The sequence below is a fragment of the Onychostoma macrolepis genome, chromosome 20, assembly GCF_012432095.1.
Source record: "Onychostoma macrolepis isolate SWU-2019 chromosome 20, ASM1243209v1, whole genome shotgun sequence".
NCBI lineage: Eukaryota > Metazoa > Chordata > Actinopteri > Cypriniformes > Cyprinidae > Onychostoma > Onychostoma macrolepis.
In genome coordinates this window covers 23,972,232-23,988,632 of record NC_081174.1, presented here as the reverse complement: position 1 = coordinate 23,988,632, position 16,401 = coordinate 23,972,232, and the positions used below count along the sequence as shown (strand labels likewise).

Sequence of the window (16,401 nt, the reverse complement as noted above, 5' to 3'; positions counted from 1 at the left end):
TGAATTAAAAACAGTTAATACACTCAAAAACTATAGTGTGAATTGCTTTGAAGAAAAACAAAACAAAAAAACAATAGTAGAAAGTTAGTTTATGCTAATGCCCACATTTTAACACCCCTTGTGGTAATGCTGAGAATGCAATGCTATGCTATTTGTCTCTCTCTGCAGGCAATTTCAAGGCAGGGGCCAATGGTCGCATCCTAAAGAAACACTGTGAGTGTGAGCAGCAATGTCTCGATAGGCTGATGAGAGATGTGCTAAAGCCCTACGTTCCTGCTTACCACGGAGATGTAGAAAAGGATGGAGAGAGGTACAATCAGATGGAGGACTTGCTGGCAGACTTTGACCTACCCTGTGTCATGGACTGCAAGATGGGCATCAGGTCAGTTACTACAGTGCCTCATCTGATCTTTTAGTTTACAAACCTAGAAAAGACCCAAATCACCCTAGTTATGACCCAGGGCCCACCTAAAACACCATAGAAATGATCCAGAACAGCCTAGAAACCATATAGCAATATTCTGCAAACTGAGAACACCACTGCAACTGTGTACGGCAAGACCCTAAAAACCACTCATAATACATCAGCAAACGCCTAGTAACAACCTAAAACACCTTAGCAACACATTAGTAACCACTTATTAATGCTTTCTATCCTTGTACTGTATATCCTTGTAACTTCAGAGTTTTAGCTTTAACTTAGCTTTTTCTAGCTTAGACACACTAGAAGTAAACCAATAAAAAATTATAATGATAAAAACTAAACCGAAACCTAGAAATGAAAATAAAATATGTTTAAGTACTAAAATTACTAAAAATTAAAACTGGAATAAAATAAAGCTAAATAAAAGCCTAATAAAAAGTACAAAAGCATATACAATTTTTAAAACAAACAAACTAAATGTAACGTGGAAACTGACAATATAAAAATTTTAAAAAATATATAAAATAATAAATACTATTATTGTATATAAATAATAATACTAAAATAAAACAGGTGCTTAGAAGCCGATCTGTTTTATAAATTCTTATCATTTTTTATAAGACTTCGAATTGAAAACAGTTGTTGTGTATAAGAAAAGAAATAGAAAGAAGAGAGAGATTCATCTATAAATCACTAATAAAAAAATAAAAGTAGAGCAGAAATCCCACTTCCTGCCAAGACAGAATCTTCATCTTTTCTTATCTTACACTTGTGCAACAGCATGTCCACTGCTGAAAATCTAGTATGTTACTTTAAAATGAATAGTTCCATTGACCCATTATTTGTACAGATGTTATACATTCCAAGCACCACAGAACATGAAGCAGGTCCTCTAATCTGCTGGAAGATAGCTGTGCTTGTTTGCAACTGGTGCAGGGAGACCTTGATACACATTGCTCATCACTTTTTTCCCCACTCTCACGGCTCAACTTTCTCATCTCTGTTGTTCCTGAGACTACTCTGTTTGCTGTTGCAAGCCAGACCGAATCACAGCCGCGGACATGGACAAATATAGTGACAACCAGATGGTCAGGATATTAACAGAACCTCTGCAGGCCTGTCCAAACAAAACAATGCAATGCTTTCAGATTCACGCAAATTCAGCACGCTTTTCAGTGTTTTCCAAGACAAATCAAGCTGGAGAACAAAAGGAGAATAAATATTTTCATGCCTTTAACTAATAAGATAAACTGCATTTTATTGCGCACTACAAATTTCAACAGAATATGATTGATGGTGCAACAAGTTAAGTGAGAGAAACTGAGCCATTGGGTCATTTTTCTTCTGCAGGACGTATCTGGAAGAGGAGTTGACGAAAGCCAGGAAGAAGCCAAGCTTGAGAGCCGACATGTACCAAAAGATGATTGAGGTGGACCCCGATGCACCCACGGCACAGGAGCACGAACAGAAAGCAGTCACTAAGCCGCGCTACATGCAGTGGAGGGAAACCATCAGCTCCACCGCCACGCTAGGCTTCCGGATCGAGGGAATCAAGGTGAGACGTTCGTTCATGAAACATTTAAGGAACTTTTCACAATTTCTCTTGAAACCTGTGGAGACAAATGAGGTGAAATTGCAAAAAAAGAGAGAAAACTTTAACATCCTTATTTGAATGGCGTTATTTCAACTAGATTTCTCAACTACAAACTATTGTCATTGCCACATTCAACTGAAAGTTTGAAATAAATCGTGCTTGAGATTTCATGTTTTACATATTCCCTTTTTAATTTTAGTATTTGGTTTTTAAGGAATATTCCAGATTTAAAACAATAATATTGATTACCACAAAAATTACTTTCGACCTCAATTTCAAGTTATAGTGAGGCAACTGCAATGGAACTGAATAAGGACCATTTTTAAATGTTAAAATACCACTGTTTTAAAAGTATAGCCACTGTTACACAAAAATGAATATTGTTTACTAACCTTTACTATGTAGTATTATATAAAATTTTACTTCATTGGCAGGACAACAAAACATCACATAAAAATTCTGACATAAAAAATGCACAGCTCAAATAATAGCCACGGTTTCACACAACAATTAATATAAGAATTCATATACATTATAAAAATTAAAATAAGTCTTTTTAAAATTGCAAGCTTCACATTTCTGCTTTTAAAAATTGTCCCCCATTCATCTGCATTATAAGTGCTTCACAGTACCTTGATTTTTGCCCTTTTTTTTTTTTTTTAAAGGCAAGCTGAAATAGTTTTTTGTGAGAGTGAACATTACACCAAACAAATGCTGTTGATTGAGCTTAACTTGAACCATGAGTTGATGAAAGGGATCTTGGAAGTGCAGTGCTATTTTTAATCGGGGGAATCACAGCAGCCTTCAACCTATGTGTCTTTTAATTAGATTCAGACTGAGGTGAAGGGGCAGGATTGGCCTTTTTCAAGGGGTCGATTGTGTCTGAATGTTCCTGTCATACACACAGCCTGTTTGTGGCACGTCCTTTGAGCTCAACATCAGTCAGTGACAGGCTACGGCTCTCACAACATGATTTCAGTTCTGTAATTCCGGCCTACCACACGCAGCCCTAAATACACCCTCATGGAAAATGTCAAAAAGACTTAAGAGAAGCTTGAAACCCTTCAGCTAATTAAGCCAAACCAGGCAGCCACGATTCCATTAACACACGGAAGAGGAGATTAGAAAGCTTATGTTTGGTCTCTGTCATGATTTTCCAAAATAAATCTTTGTTAACACGAGCTCTGCAGATGTCCTGCATGAATAGGGAAAGATTGCTTCTTCTTTTGCACTTTCCATTCGCACAAAGGCCAGGTTCCCCCGTCTTTCTCTTTTTTTAGCAGATGGGGGATGCCCTGGGCGGCTCTAAATAAAGTCTTTTCTGAATAATAGGCAGACTTCTGTTATGTCTGTGGCTGAGCTGCCTGTTGTTTGTTTTATTATGTCTATGCCTGTTGTGACTATTATCTTAACTTAGAAGCGCATTAATTCGCCCACATTCCATCAATATCACGTTGCCTCAGAGATGTTTACTGAAGCATGCATTGCTTGTACTTGGGGGTTATTTCAACAAATACTTAAATAGTATTATTATACTAATATAAAATAATTAAACAAGGCTTTGCAACCACCCAAACACCCTATAACCAACCTAGAAAACACCAAGAACATCCTAGGGACCACATAGAAATTTATGAAAAACTACTCTGAACACCTTAGAAACTGCTTTGCAGTGCCCTTAGCAATCACCTAAACACAACATAGAATACCTTAGCAACTACCAAAAACACCCTAGTAACCACCTAGAACACAACAACCCAGAATACCCTAGAAACTCGGGATGCACGATATATATCGTTTCAGCATCGATATTGTGATGTGCACATCCGCGATAGTTTTAGTATACTGATCGTTATATTTATACTGAACGTTTTCGCGATGCGACAGACTCAAATTATGAATATATTATTGCTGTTGTGTAAATAATATGTAATCCGTAAAAAAGTAATTGTAGTCTGATTACAAGTATTTTAAAATGTAATTTAATTAATTACAAGTGCTTAAGTTTGGAATCTGATTACGTAATCTAGATTACATGTAATCAGTTACTACCCAGCTATATAAACGAACAATTCTAAGGAAATACCGATACGAAATAAAACATTCTGAGAAAAAAAGTCAGAACTGTGAGATAAAAAGTCACAATTACCTTTTTTTTTTTTTATTTAGTGGCGGAAACGGGCTTCCATAGTTGCCATATATGATCAGAACATGTTTCTTTTTATGTACAGACCACAAGTGTATACGAAAACGTCACGACTAAGAAAGGCTCAGGTTTTTTGCAACAAAAAAAGTTTGTTTTGGCACAAATGTACCAAACATGTGCCCTGGTGTAAAACTGCTGTTGGCATTGTGTTTCTTATCTTTTTTCTTCCCTTTGCCTTCTACAGAAAGAGGACGGAACAGTAAACAGGGACTTTAAAAAGACTAAGACCCGAGAACAAGTGACTGAGGCCTTCCAAGACTTTGTCAAAGGAAACAAAAACATCCTGGTAAGCCTGTGCACGTTTATGTGCTTTAGGGCCTTCTTGTTGATTATAAACTCTCCTGTGGCACACGGAGGGGAAGCGAGTGACAGGTGGAGCTACACTCTCTCATTAACCCCCCAGGGCGGTTTGTGAAACTAAGGGTTTCCTTTGTGTGGTGCAGCCCCTTCAGGGTTATATTGTTTGAAACCAGCGAAAGCTCACCAGCTGGCAGGGAAAACCACTCTTCCAGTTGCACATAAACTTGATTATATTACAGAGAAATACACACATGCAAATACAAAACGCTTTGCATAATGCTGTGGTTGACACATGACTGTCATGTGTATTCTTGTGACATTAAAGTACTGTAAATGTAATCTTAACAGGTTTAAATATTAATAAGATGTTTGCACTTAGCACAAAGAAATGCTATTTGTGGCAGGATTCCCATGTTGTAACAGGGGTGTTTCCTTTAAAGTTCAGCCTTATAGACAAACAGTTCCAAAGAACCTGTCCTTAGCTTCTCATGGAGCATTTATTTAACCCCATGTTTGTCCACAGTGTGTCCTGGAACTTGATGTGCATCCTGATCCTCTGTGATTAGTTTGACAAATGTGCTGTAGATTTTACAGAGGAACCTGCTTTTATTTTCACACTAAATGTATAATCAACAACCGCCGATTTAAATGCTGAAATAATGTAATTATCGTGGTGTAAATTAGAACAGAGCATGTTACTGATGACTCATGTAGAGATGACACTGAAATGTTTTAAATCTCTGTTTTATTATCTAAATGTACACTCGAGGAAATCAGTGATTCAGCATTTAAAATATATATATATATATTTTTTTTCCATTTATTGCATGTATATGAACTTTTTTTTTTAACTTTATAGAATTTATTAATCTATGTTTAGATTTTAATTAATAAATATTGCTCAAATGTTACATACATTAAATAGTGTTAGTTTTTTAGTTAGTAAAAAATCTAAATATTAAAAGTGTCAAAAATCCCAGAACCACACGGGGGGACCTAGTGAATGACCTGCAGAGAGCTGGGACCAAAGTAACAAAGGCCTCAAATCCTGCAGTGCCAGACGTGTCCCCCTGCTTAAGCCAGTACATGTCCGGGCCCGTCTGAAGTTTGCTAGAGAGCATTTGGATGATCCAGAAGAGGATTGGGAGAATGTCATATGGTCAGATGAAACCAAAATAGAACTTTTTGGTAAAAACTCAACTTGTCGTGTTTGGAGGAGAAAGAATGCTGAGTTGCATCCAAAGAACACCATACCTACTGTGAAGCATGGGGGTGGAAACATCATGCTTTGGGGCTGTTTTTCTGCAAAGGGACCAGGACGACTGATCAGTGTAAACGAAAGAATGAATGGGGCCATGTATCGTGAGATTTTGAGTGAAAACCTCCTTCCATCAGCAAGGGCATTGAAGATGAAACGTGGCTGGGTCTTTCAGCATGACAATGATCCCAAACACACCGCCCGGGCAACAAAGGAGTGGCTTCGTAAGAAGCATTTCAAGGTCCTGGAGTGGCCTAGCCAGTCTCCAGATCTCAACCCCATCGAAAATCTTTGGAGGGAGTTGAAAGTCTGTGTAAATGCTTTAAAAATCCTACAATGTGATTTTCTGGATTTTTTTTTTCTCATTTTGTCTCTCATAGTTGAGGTATACCTATGATGAAAATTACAGGCCTCTCTCATCTTTTTAAGTGGGAGAACTTGCACAATTGGTGGCTGACTAAATACTTTTTTGCCCCACTGTATATTTACTGTAATGAGAAAAAAAAGCCTTATTTTCTCATTACACTATATCTTTCTATTACATGCAGCGAATATTATTCTAAATAAATACTTGTGACACTACTATAGTTACTTACACTTTGTCTCTTTTCCCTCAGCATTCCTATCTGAACCGACTAAGAGAGATCAAGGACACTTTGGAAACTTCACCGTTTTTCAAAACGCACGAGGTAAACAGTCACACTTTTGTTTATCATCTTAAAACATATTAGCTACACTTAAGACCATGGTGGAATTAATAAATGCAACCTTTTACCCACCCATGTGATGATAGCATGTGGAAAAATAATACACAATAGCATCTATGCAAAGACCGGCTCTGAAGTAATTATCTGATTACACTGGATGCTCAAAGCCAGAATAGCAACGTGGTTGTGTGCAAAGAGTTACACAACCTTTTTTTTTAAATGGAATTTAAAGACAAATATTAGATACACTTCATGCATCGTCAGTGTCAGAACTTTGTTTTAATACAAGGAGGTAGAACAGGCTATGCAAACACAGAGCCTTGTTTATTCACATTAATAGATAACAAAAACAAACTGTATGGTGGAAAAACAGGGCACAGTTATATCTGTTATATAATAAGTGAGCCTATGTTTGCTGCACAAACACAATGGAAACAGGATCTTTGTGTCTATTGCGTCATGTTTACACATGTATTTGTGATGAACCATTTAAAGTCTTGTAAATATGCAACGCGCAAGGAACAGACTGACATTTAACGCATTTCCGTGTTGTGCGTGTGTCCCAACTCTTCCCATCTCTCGTGTTCAGGTGATTGGCAGTTCCCTACTCTTTGTCCATGACAAACAGGAGCAGGCAAAAGTGTGGATGATAGACTTTGGGAAGACTACTCCGTTGCCGGAGGGGCAGGAGCTGAGCCACAGGGCCACCTGGGTGGAGGGTAACAGAGAAGACGGCTACCTCTACGGCCTAGACCACCTCATAGACATTATTTCCAATATGCTAAATCCTAAACCTCCACTAGAGTAAGAGGATTCCATCTTCTCTCCCTCCTGCACTACAGTTCAAGACCTCGCTGGGTTCCCCTAAAGCTATCCTAACCGATCGCTCCGTCTCACCAAAACATAAAACTTAAAACAAAAACGCCAGCCGCAATGGCCTTTAAAAAAAGAGTGTGTATGTTTGTAAACTTGTAGATGCTGTACATATAGTGTAAATGCCAGTGTTTTAGTTCAGAACATGTGTGAATAGGATTTTTGCAGCTAGCGCTTTAACAGACAGGTGAATTTTAAAGCCACACTCCCTTAATGTGCGTTCTTTTCAACATGCTAGTGTTACAGAAAAGAGTAAAGCACTTACAGCTATGTTTTACTCTGTGATTGTTTTAATATTTTGTTTTTAGATGCTGCAGAAAAATTTACAGTTTTATTTTATTTTACACCTAGACACCGTTTTTATTTCAAACAAAAATCTAAATTTTTAAAACTATAACAATCAGATTTGAGATATTTATATTTGCAGGATTCTAACAACATTGGTTGTTTTATAGGTTTTTTTTACCCTGTTAACAATGTAAGTAGTGTTAAAATACATTTATACTGAGTGCCTTTAGTAGAACAAATTCTCCCATTTGGTGGATGGTCTTATGTTGTGATTTCTATTTAAATTCTTCCTCTTGACATTCCTTAAATTCAATTGCCATTTTTGTGCCTAAGTAGGGCTGGGTATCAACACAGATTTTCCAACTGATTATGATTCACAAATTCTCGATTCAATTCAGATTCCAATTCACTTTGGTAATATTCAGCATTTTGGTAATACTGTCTATTCTCTCTCTGCTAATGCTGTAACAGAGTGTTTTTGACTAATTTAAACTAGTAATTTATCTTTTGAGCTATTCTACACTAGGCATGCCACGTGTTTTTGATTTACTAGAAAGAAACAACTCATTTTGGGAATCAAGCTAGAAGTTTGCGATTGATTTTTGAGTTCTAATCAAACAAGATTCTGTCTCGCTCCTGCTAAAAATATGATCTGGCTGTACCAGTCACGTTATGTGTTTTTGCTAAGTCACTAAGATTCACTAATGAGATTAAGATTCATGAATAAGAAAGACGTTTCCTGCCAGCATTTTAAAGTACATGGCCATTTTTATTGCATCATATTAAAAACAGACAGCAAATTCACTTTCTGAAGTGACACATTGACAACTGTGATATTAAAAATAGGACTTTTTCAATGTCACTAAAGATTCAGCGGCATGGAGTAAAATCGGAGTAAAGGCCCATTCACACCAAGAATGATAACTATAATGATCTGTTTATCATTCTGTTTACTTTAAGCATGCGCTGCTGTTAGTTATCTGCTGCTTTAAATGGTCAATCTCTTTAGAGCAAGATAGATTCTGATTGGCTCTCAAATGTTTTTATCATTCATCAGCTGAAAAAAGTAGTTTTGAAAGTGATTCTAACTTTCTGTGCCATTATCATTACAGTTTTGCAGTGGACTCTGCTTTTCTTTTAAATTTATAACAATTTTTAATACTATATCTTTATTGTTATCCTTGATTGTGACTAGGCATTTCAGCGGAACACAGTGCCATCTGTAGGATGGGAAGAGCAGTGTAATATTAAGAATTGTTCAAATGAAGATCGTGAGTAGCTAATTGCAAAATCTATATTTTTACCCAGCCCTATGCCCAACCAGCCTAAAATAATAACTGAGTGCCAAGGTTTTTCTCAGGAAGTGGCTCCCATTCAAGAAGACGATAAATCTGTCATTACCGGCTTGTGGTATGTTTTCAAGTTCCCTGTGAACACACAGTCTCGACTAATTTTTGTCTTTGAAAAATCAGTAAGAGCTGCAAACACCAACCTTGGAATCGCTATATGTGACCATGGACCACAAAACCAGTCTTAAGTGTCAATTTTTCGAAATTGAGAGTTACACATCATCTGAAAGCTGGATAAATAAGCTTTCCATTGATGTATGGTTTGTTAGGATCGGACAATATTTGGCCGAGATACAACTATTTGAACATCTGGAATCTGAGGGTGCAAAAAAAATCTAAATATTGAGAAAATCACCTTTAAAGTTGTACAAATGAAGTTCTTAGCAATGCATATTACTAATCAAAAATTAAGTTTTGATACATTTACGGTAAGAAATTTACAAAATATCTTCACGGAACATAATCTTTACTTAATATGCTAATGATTTTTGGCATAAAAGAAAAATTTATAATTTTGACCCATACAATGTATTTTTGGCTATTGCTACAAATATACCCCAGCGACTTAAGACTGGTTTTGTGGTCCAGGGTCACATATTGACCTTGTATATTTGGTTCAAATTAGAACTATTCTACAAGGTAAAATAGCATTTTTAAAAATACAGACTGTCACCTTAACTTGCACATCTGTTGACCAAAAATTTCAACCATTCCACGCAAGTTCAAACAATGTGACTAGTCACGAGAGCTTTAAGTAATGTTGTTCTTCCTTTGAAAAGTGCCTGAAGGTCCCGCTCGATGCAGTGCCTCCGAATGCTGACTCGCCACTCTTCAGAGTGCATCATGTTTGAGAGAGGTGATTGTTGTTTGCATGAGTATTTGCCATGCAAATGAACCATCCCTGCATACCCCCAAACAATGAGATAATGCTCCAAGCAAAATATCGCTGGAGATAAAAACTAATTTGTTGGTCAGTATGGAAACCATGTGCTGACACCAGCATAAACGCAATCAGTGATTAGTGGTTGTTGATTTAGCCCGGGGCGAGGAACACCTAGGGCAGACCTACACGTCGGGACGTCAACCCGACGCACTCCAGTCACACAGTAACGGCAGAGCGGTTATCGAGAGGCCTCCAACCAAATGTCAACACGTGTTTTTACCCATCATTTATTTATGACGAGATTTTGCTGTCGTTAAATGACCTTTTACGAATGCAAAAGGAACAGAGAGGACAAAAGGTTAAAGGGTGGTGTGGAAACATTTCTCAAATCCCTGTCCCACAGCCACAGTTCCCCCAAACATGCTTAAAATGGGTAGGAAAAATGAAATGGGTCAAATCATAGCTGCTGTAAGTGATTTTTAATAGGCCTAACACACACAAACTGTCCTCGCTACCTGACTACGGGAGAAATAATACTTCTTTTCTGGTCCTGTAATCAGCCACAAAATTGCTGCTGGTTAGCCAAGAGAGAGAAAAATGTCTTATTATATGAAAAAATTACAGCCCTAAAAATGTGACACATATAAAACATACTAAATAATACAATGAAACACTTGCTAGGAAAAATAACACTTCTCTCTTCTGGCAGAAATTTGCTGTTTTTCAGCCAAGAGAGAAAAATATCTCTAATATTTTTCACACACGGCTACTTTCGAGAAACACAGTTCTTGCCATAAAAGAAAAAGGAGACTTGTTTGGAAACCAAAAAATATTTTTGCTTTTAGAGGCATAAATACAATTGCTTACAGCAGCTTCAATCAGGTCTAAGAGGTTTCGGGTTTATTTATTCTCCCAAAATTACATTTTTTTCCAAAGTAAATCTTAAAGCCAGATGTACTTTCTCCCTACACAAGCTTAAAAATTTAAGTAGGGCTCCCCCTGCTGTTTATGGTGCTGTATTACAGAGAACAAACTAAACTGACCAAGTCCTTCTTCTTGCCCTTGATGTTTTACATTTCATGCCATATTTGTGAGAGGTCAAAAACTGTGGGAATTTCTAGTGGTGTCATACGCATACTTATATTTATATTTTGTTACATTTTGCACAAGAACACTAAATGTAGCTGCATTGTTTTTTCTTCTCTTGTTTGTTTGGCTTTACCTCCCATATCTTGGTGATATAGTGGTTCACTGTAATGTAAGCTAAGCTAAGCTCATTGCTGTGTAAAAACAATGTCTTCAGAGTGTGCTCTGTCTCTTTAAGAAAATAAATCTCTGAAACCAGTGACATCTGACCCTGTTGCATTATATGTCAAGGCCTTGCTTTTCATATTGTACATTGTAACATTGTTTCCAAAATGTTCGTTTTTAATTTATTATTTATTTTTAGAGAAATTAATATGGAACTATAATATTGACTATTTATTGGTTGTCAGCAATAACATGAAAAGGAATTATTGTCAGTATTTTAATATCATTGCATCCCTATTTTTTTTTTAAAAGTTCAACAGGCTGCCATTGGGACACAGATATTGGCACTTCTATTTTGTAATAAAAGTAATGAGTTATGTAGAGCCATATAGTTTATTCCATCTCCTGCCACTTTATTTTGCCAAACGTATCTGGAGACCTGAACAATGTACCCAATTTGTGCTAGTTGAACATTTAATTTGAAAATCAAGAGAAGTTAGTTCAACAGGGGATGGACTTTTTAACTTATCAAAGCAATATTATGGACAGAGGACTTGAATATTAGCCAGAGGCATTATCTTGATAACTAAGCTTTTCATTTCCCAAGATGTTAACTAATGGACTGAAGTCATGCAAATTACTTGTGGATTATAGTGATGTTTTTATCAGCTGTTTGAACTCTGGCGGCACCCATTCACTGCAGAAAATTTCTCCAAATCTGTTCTGATGAAGAACCAAACTCATCTACATCTTGGATGGCCTAAGGGGGAGTAAAATTTGGGTGAACAATTCTTCTGGGAAGAACGTACTTTTGGCCATGGTGTACTATTTATATTTTACAAGTAATAACTGCCATCAAAAGATATATTTTGGAAAGAAATGCTTTCTATACCTTACAGGAGATAAACAAATGGTCACTAAATGGATGGTCAAACAGACATCTGAACACCAGCACTCATGTAAATAACAGAAAGTAAGTTATATGATATACATATACCTTAAAAGTCTTAATAAAACTGCTATGCTGGAAATAACACCCTGATTAAAGCAAGTTCTATTCTTTCAAAGTGAATAGTTGCCACCTAGTGTCTCTCTTGTTTAATGCACTGACATAGTCTAAAGCTTTTCCAATTTTTTTTCTCCCAAATTACTTCCTCTTGACATTGATGACACTTAATGCAGATGAAGGTTCAGTCAGTAATACACACCAGCAGTCTGTACGGTGGTTACATATTTTTGGCATCCAACTATCATGACCTGACCACATGTAGGCTATTAGCCTATGGTGCAGCAGAGGGTGAACAAATAAAACTATTTTTATCTGATGGCATAAATAGTGGAGGTTAAGCAGCTTATTTTTTATTTTCTGCTCTTGAATAAACTGGAATTCCTTATTTAGTCATACTTGGACTGAGTCACACCACGGGCAATGAGCCTCAGAAATATTAGCCTGGGGAGCAGGGAGCAGGGAGCTTGGAGTGAGGCCATGTTCAAGAGTCAGGAAGCCAACCGCCCACCAGCCTCACACACACACAACTATACTAATAAAAACCATACAGCAAGAACATTCAAAAATGTATGAAGCCCTTGAGCCAGAGTGATACTCTATCCACAAAGCACTGGCATCAGTGCTAAAAAATATATTCAGTCATACAAGTTAAACTTCAGAGCAGCAGCTCAGAGTAATATGCAGAGCTCAGGAGAGAAAGATTATAAGACACCAGAATTTTGGCAAATCTTTAGTCATAATTCAGAAAGAGTATAGACTATTTTCTGTATGGAAGAAGTGAATCCTGTCTAACTGATAAGGCCTTTAGGTTTAACTTGCATTAACTAGCATATAATCTATAGATCAAATTTGCATTCATCTAGCATCTAATTATGACTGATACACAGAAAATGAGGCAAATCAATAAAGAGCTTTCATTAATTATACACCTTGGACTAATCAATAGAATGTGACACACATGAATAAAAAAATTAAATGTTTAAATACGCTATAAATTATAATAGGCTATAAATGAAAATAGCCCAATACTAATTAGATAACAATCGGTTTGGGCCACAGACTGATGCTGAATCAATTCTTATATTATTGATAAGCAATCCGAGCTACATGTCATCCTCTGTTAACTTCTCTCTCACCTAGCTATTTGTTTGTCTTACCTGTACCTTGTTTATTCAATGTTGTAGTTGTCTTGAGACTGGGACTGAGTTTAGCAATCAATCAAAATCATCACGTTTCAACAACAATCCGAGGCCATGTTTAATTCAGACAGTTAGCGTTTGAGCCGATAGATGGCGCCATACAGTTAAGGTCATTGCACACTTGCACACTTTTCGTACGAAATTTTCGCACGTTGAAAAATAAATACGACCTCATGTTGTGTATGTCAATCACGTTTACACACTGCCTCCGAAACTTTCGTCCGTCATAAAAAAAAATTCGGATCAGGTTCGATTTTCTGCGTTTTCGCATCTGTAGCATGCATTTGATAGGAAAAGATGAGGAATACGAAAAAACGGAAAAACGCACGCGAAAATTTCGTAGGAAAAGTGTGCAATGACCTTCAGGGTGCAATTGCCTTTATTTCAATTTTCGTTAATACGAAAAGACAGCGCTGGATTGCGAAGTGACTTGAGAAAACACGAGATTTGTTTCCTGGGGCCTGTTCCATAAAACAAGTTTACCAAATAAGCCGGGTTTATTTCAGTTAGTCTGTCTTATTTTGAACCAAATCAACTGACAATAAATCAGACTAACTGAAATAAACCTGGCTTATTTGGTAAACTTGTTTTATGGAACAGGTCCCTGGATGAGCGGTGATTTTCGCTGAATACGGCGATTGACCAATCAGATGCAAGCATTCCAGCGGAATGTGATTATTCTAATTGATTCAAAAGCATATTTAGTCAAAAAACACATTTTTACATTTACATTTGGATGTTTTATTTAACCAACAGTGTATTTCTATTTTAAGTAGGCCTATATTTAAGTCTCATATATACAGACATCAGTGGGAAGTGCATCTCTGCATTCCTCTGCAGCCAAGGCAGTCTGGGAATGGAAGAGAGATTTCAGTTGTTTCTGCAAACATACATCCAGACCATGGCGTCCCACAGTTTTTATTTCAGAAGCCTAACATAATGAGCAAATATCGAACTAGATGTGAAAATAGGAAATACATAAACAACCATTTCTAAATGTTGGCGTTCAAATTTTTGTTTGGCTTGACTTGTGTAGTACTTAAGAGAATGATTAAAAGTAGGCCTATTATTAGCATATGTGCGGGTGCATCCTGTGGATAGGAAGAAACTGGAAGGAAAGATCACTATTATTTTTTATTAGGTTATATAAAATAATATGAATTATTATATAATATTATTAAAGATGTTTTGAGTTTTTCCTTTCATTTTTGTTCCTATTGAGTGAGCAACTGTAGAATGAGTTAACCTAAGTGCACCATCTGCTGGCTCTTCAAGGAATAACAAACATCTTATTTATTTTTCAACAATAGGCCTACTAGGAATATATACAGCAATGTAACACAATAGGTTCATTAAACGTGCAAAATTGTTTATAATCGTGTGCAAATATGAATGCAAATAGGCAAACAGTGGCTTTCAGACTAGTGGCAATAATGGCACAAAAATTGCTCTCTTCAGCTGATGTTGCACTGTAATGTTGCATTTCTTCTGACAGGCCAGTAGGAGCAGAAAGTAACATTTTCTGGCAATGAGAAATGTTAAAACTTTTTTTTCTAGCAATGAAAAATGTTGAGAAAGGGTAATTGAGCAGTGACATACTCAGCCCCATTTGTTTGGGTGATGCAGGAAGTATTCCTCCCCCTACTGCAACCACCCACTCTTGTCTACTACGTGAGGAGCTTGACATCTAAAATGAGCCTAGTCTTAGTGCAGCTGGTTGCTCCTCCAGGCTTGGCACCTTTTTTGGCGGCACAGTGGCACCATAGTGGTTTTCTCAGAACGTTGGACAGGGAGTGATTAAAGATGTCTATATAGATAGGGGCCAGTCGTGCAGCATATGTTCTTGGTGTACATTAGCTTAAACCTCAGAATCTCTCTATTTACCCATCTCTCCTCAGCTGTAAACCAGCTCAGTATGGTTCATAAGAGTCTTCATGGTACAGAACAGTTTGTTTGGCATGTAGATCATGAAAGTGTTTGGTTTTACAAGCACGGCTGTACACATGACATTAAATTGTTTACTGAAACTATTCATGGGGTCTTTGGTTGATTTTATCACAAGAGACGAGAAAAACCAGTGAGACTAGAGGAATGCAGGGAAAAAGCCTATGATGATAGAATACATGCCCAGCTGCACGAGGAACAGCCTTATTTGGAGGCAAATGATTATGCTTTGGAAACAGAGATCAGGTATTAACCCTAGAGCCAGAAACACAAAAAGAGGGAGAAAAACCGAAGAAAAAATTATGGTAGATTTTTAGGCACAGATTGCATTACTGTACAAAGGCGAAATCCAAACTGGATGTCTTACATTACAAAAAAATTACTTCATTAATTTAAAATAAATAAATAATTCACAATATGACTGTTAAGTGTATATTTGATCCAATACATGCAGCCTTAGCAAGACTGGTTTCAAAAACATTAAAACACACCATATATTTATACAAATGTTTAGATGTTGTTAATGTTGTTTAAGTATCAACTTGGTACCAAAGTACATCCGTGTTTGTTTGTGAAACATCCCCACCTTTCCCCAAGAGAGGAAGTCTCTCATCTTCTTTTAATGGTGTTAATTTCAAAAGGTTAAGTCTTTACACTCATTTGTGAGCAAAGGGACAGAGCACTGTTGTTCCTGTTATCATTAGATGATATTCTTTTTTTTTTTTTTTTGCGTAAGTGCGTATAAATTGTACTCCAAATAAAAACAAACTCGTGGTATTGATATGCAAAAATGGACTTTGGTGTGTATATGCTACGCGATGGGTAGGATTAGGTTTGTGGGGCAGATGCGTATCATATGTACGCGAAAACTGCGTATTATATGCACGCCAACAAATTTCGTATCATGTGCACGCTAAAACTGCGTATTATATGCACGCCAAACACGTGCGTATCATATGAACGCAAAAGTCAATTTTTGCGTATCAATACCACGAGTTTTAGTTTTTATTTGGCGTACTATTTATAGCCTACGCATTTTCATGATATAAATAAAATAATTAAAAATTAAGGATCCACACACCTATTTAGCAGGATTTTGAGTATCACATCATTGCA

General features: G+C 36.8%; 1 protein-coding gene and 1 long non-coding RNA gene across 5 annotated transcripts in view; one reads left to right on the top strand and one right to left on the bottom strand.

The window, feature by feature from the left end:
- itpkb (inositol-trisphosphate 3-kinase B) overlaps positions 1-11,230 on the top strand; it is a 31,570-nt gene extending 20,340 nt beyond the window's left edge. For both annotated transcript variants that reach the window (XM_058755779.1, XM_058755780.1), the window contains exons 4-8: positions 169-382; positions 1,775-1,979; positions 4,409-4,510; positions 6,400-6,471; positions 7,079-11,230. In XM_058755779.1, coding sequence (XP_058611762.1) covers positions 169-382; positions 1,775-1,979; positions 4,409-4,510; positions 6,400-6,471; positions 7,079-7,297 — 812 coding nt within the window. In that variant the 3' untranslated portion in view covers positions 7,298-11,230. The remainder of the gene's footprint in view (positions 1-168; positions 383-1,774; positions 1,980-4,408; positions 4,511-6,399; positions 6,472-7,078) is intronic.
- Positions 1-13,687, bottom strand: part of LOC131526999 (uncharacterized) — a 30,588-nt gene extending 16,901 nt beyond the window's left edge. For 2 of the 3 annotated variants that reach the window (XR_009267573.1, XR_009267574.1), the window contains exon 1: positions 13,300-13,687. This is a non-coding gene — a long non-coding RNA (uncharacterized LOC131526999). The remainder of the gene's footprint in view (positions 1-13,299) is intronic. The other variant, XR_009267575.1, reaches the window with a different exon arrangement.
- Positions 13,688-16,401: the final 2,714 nt, after the last annotated feature.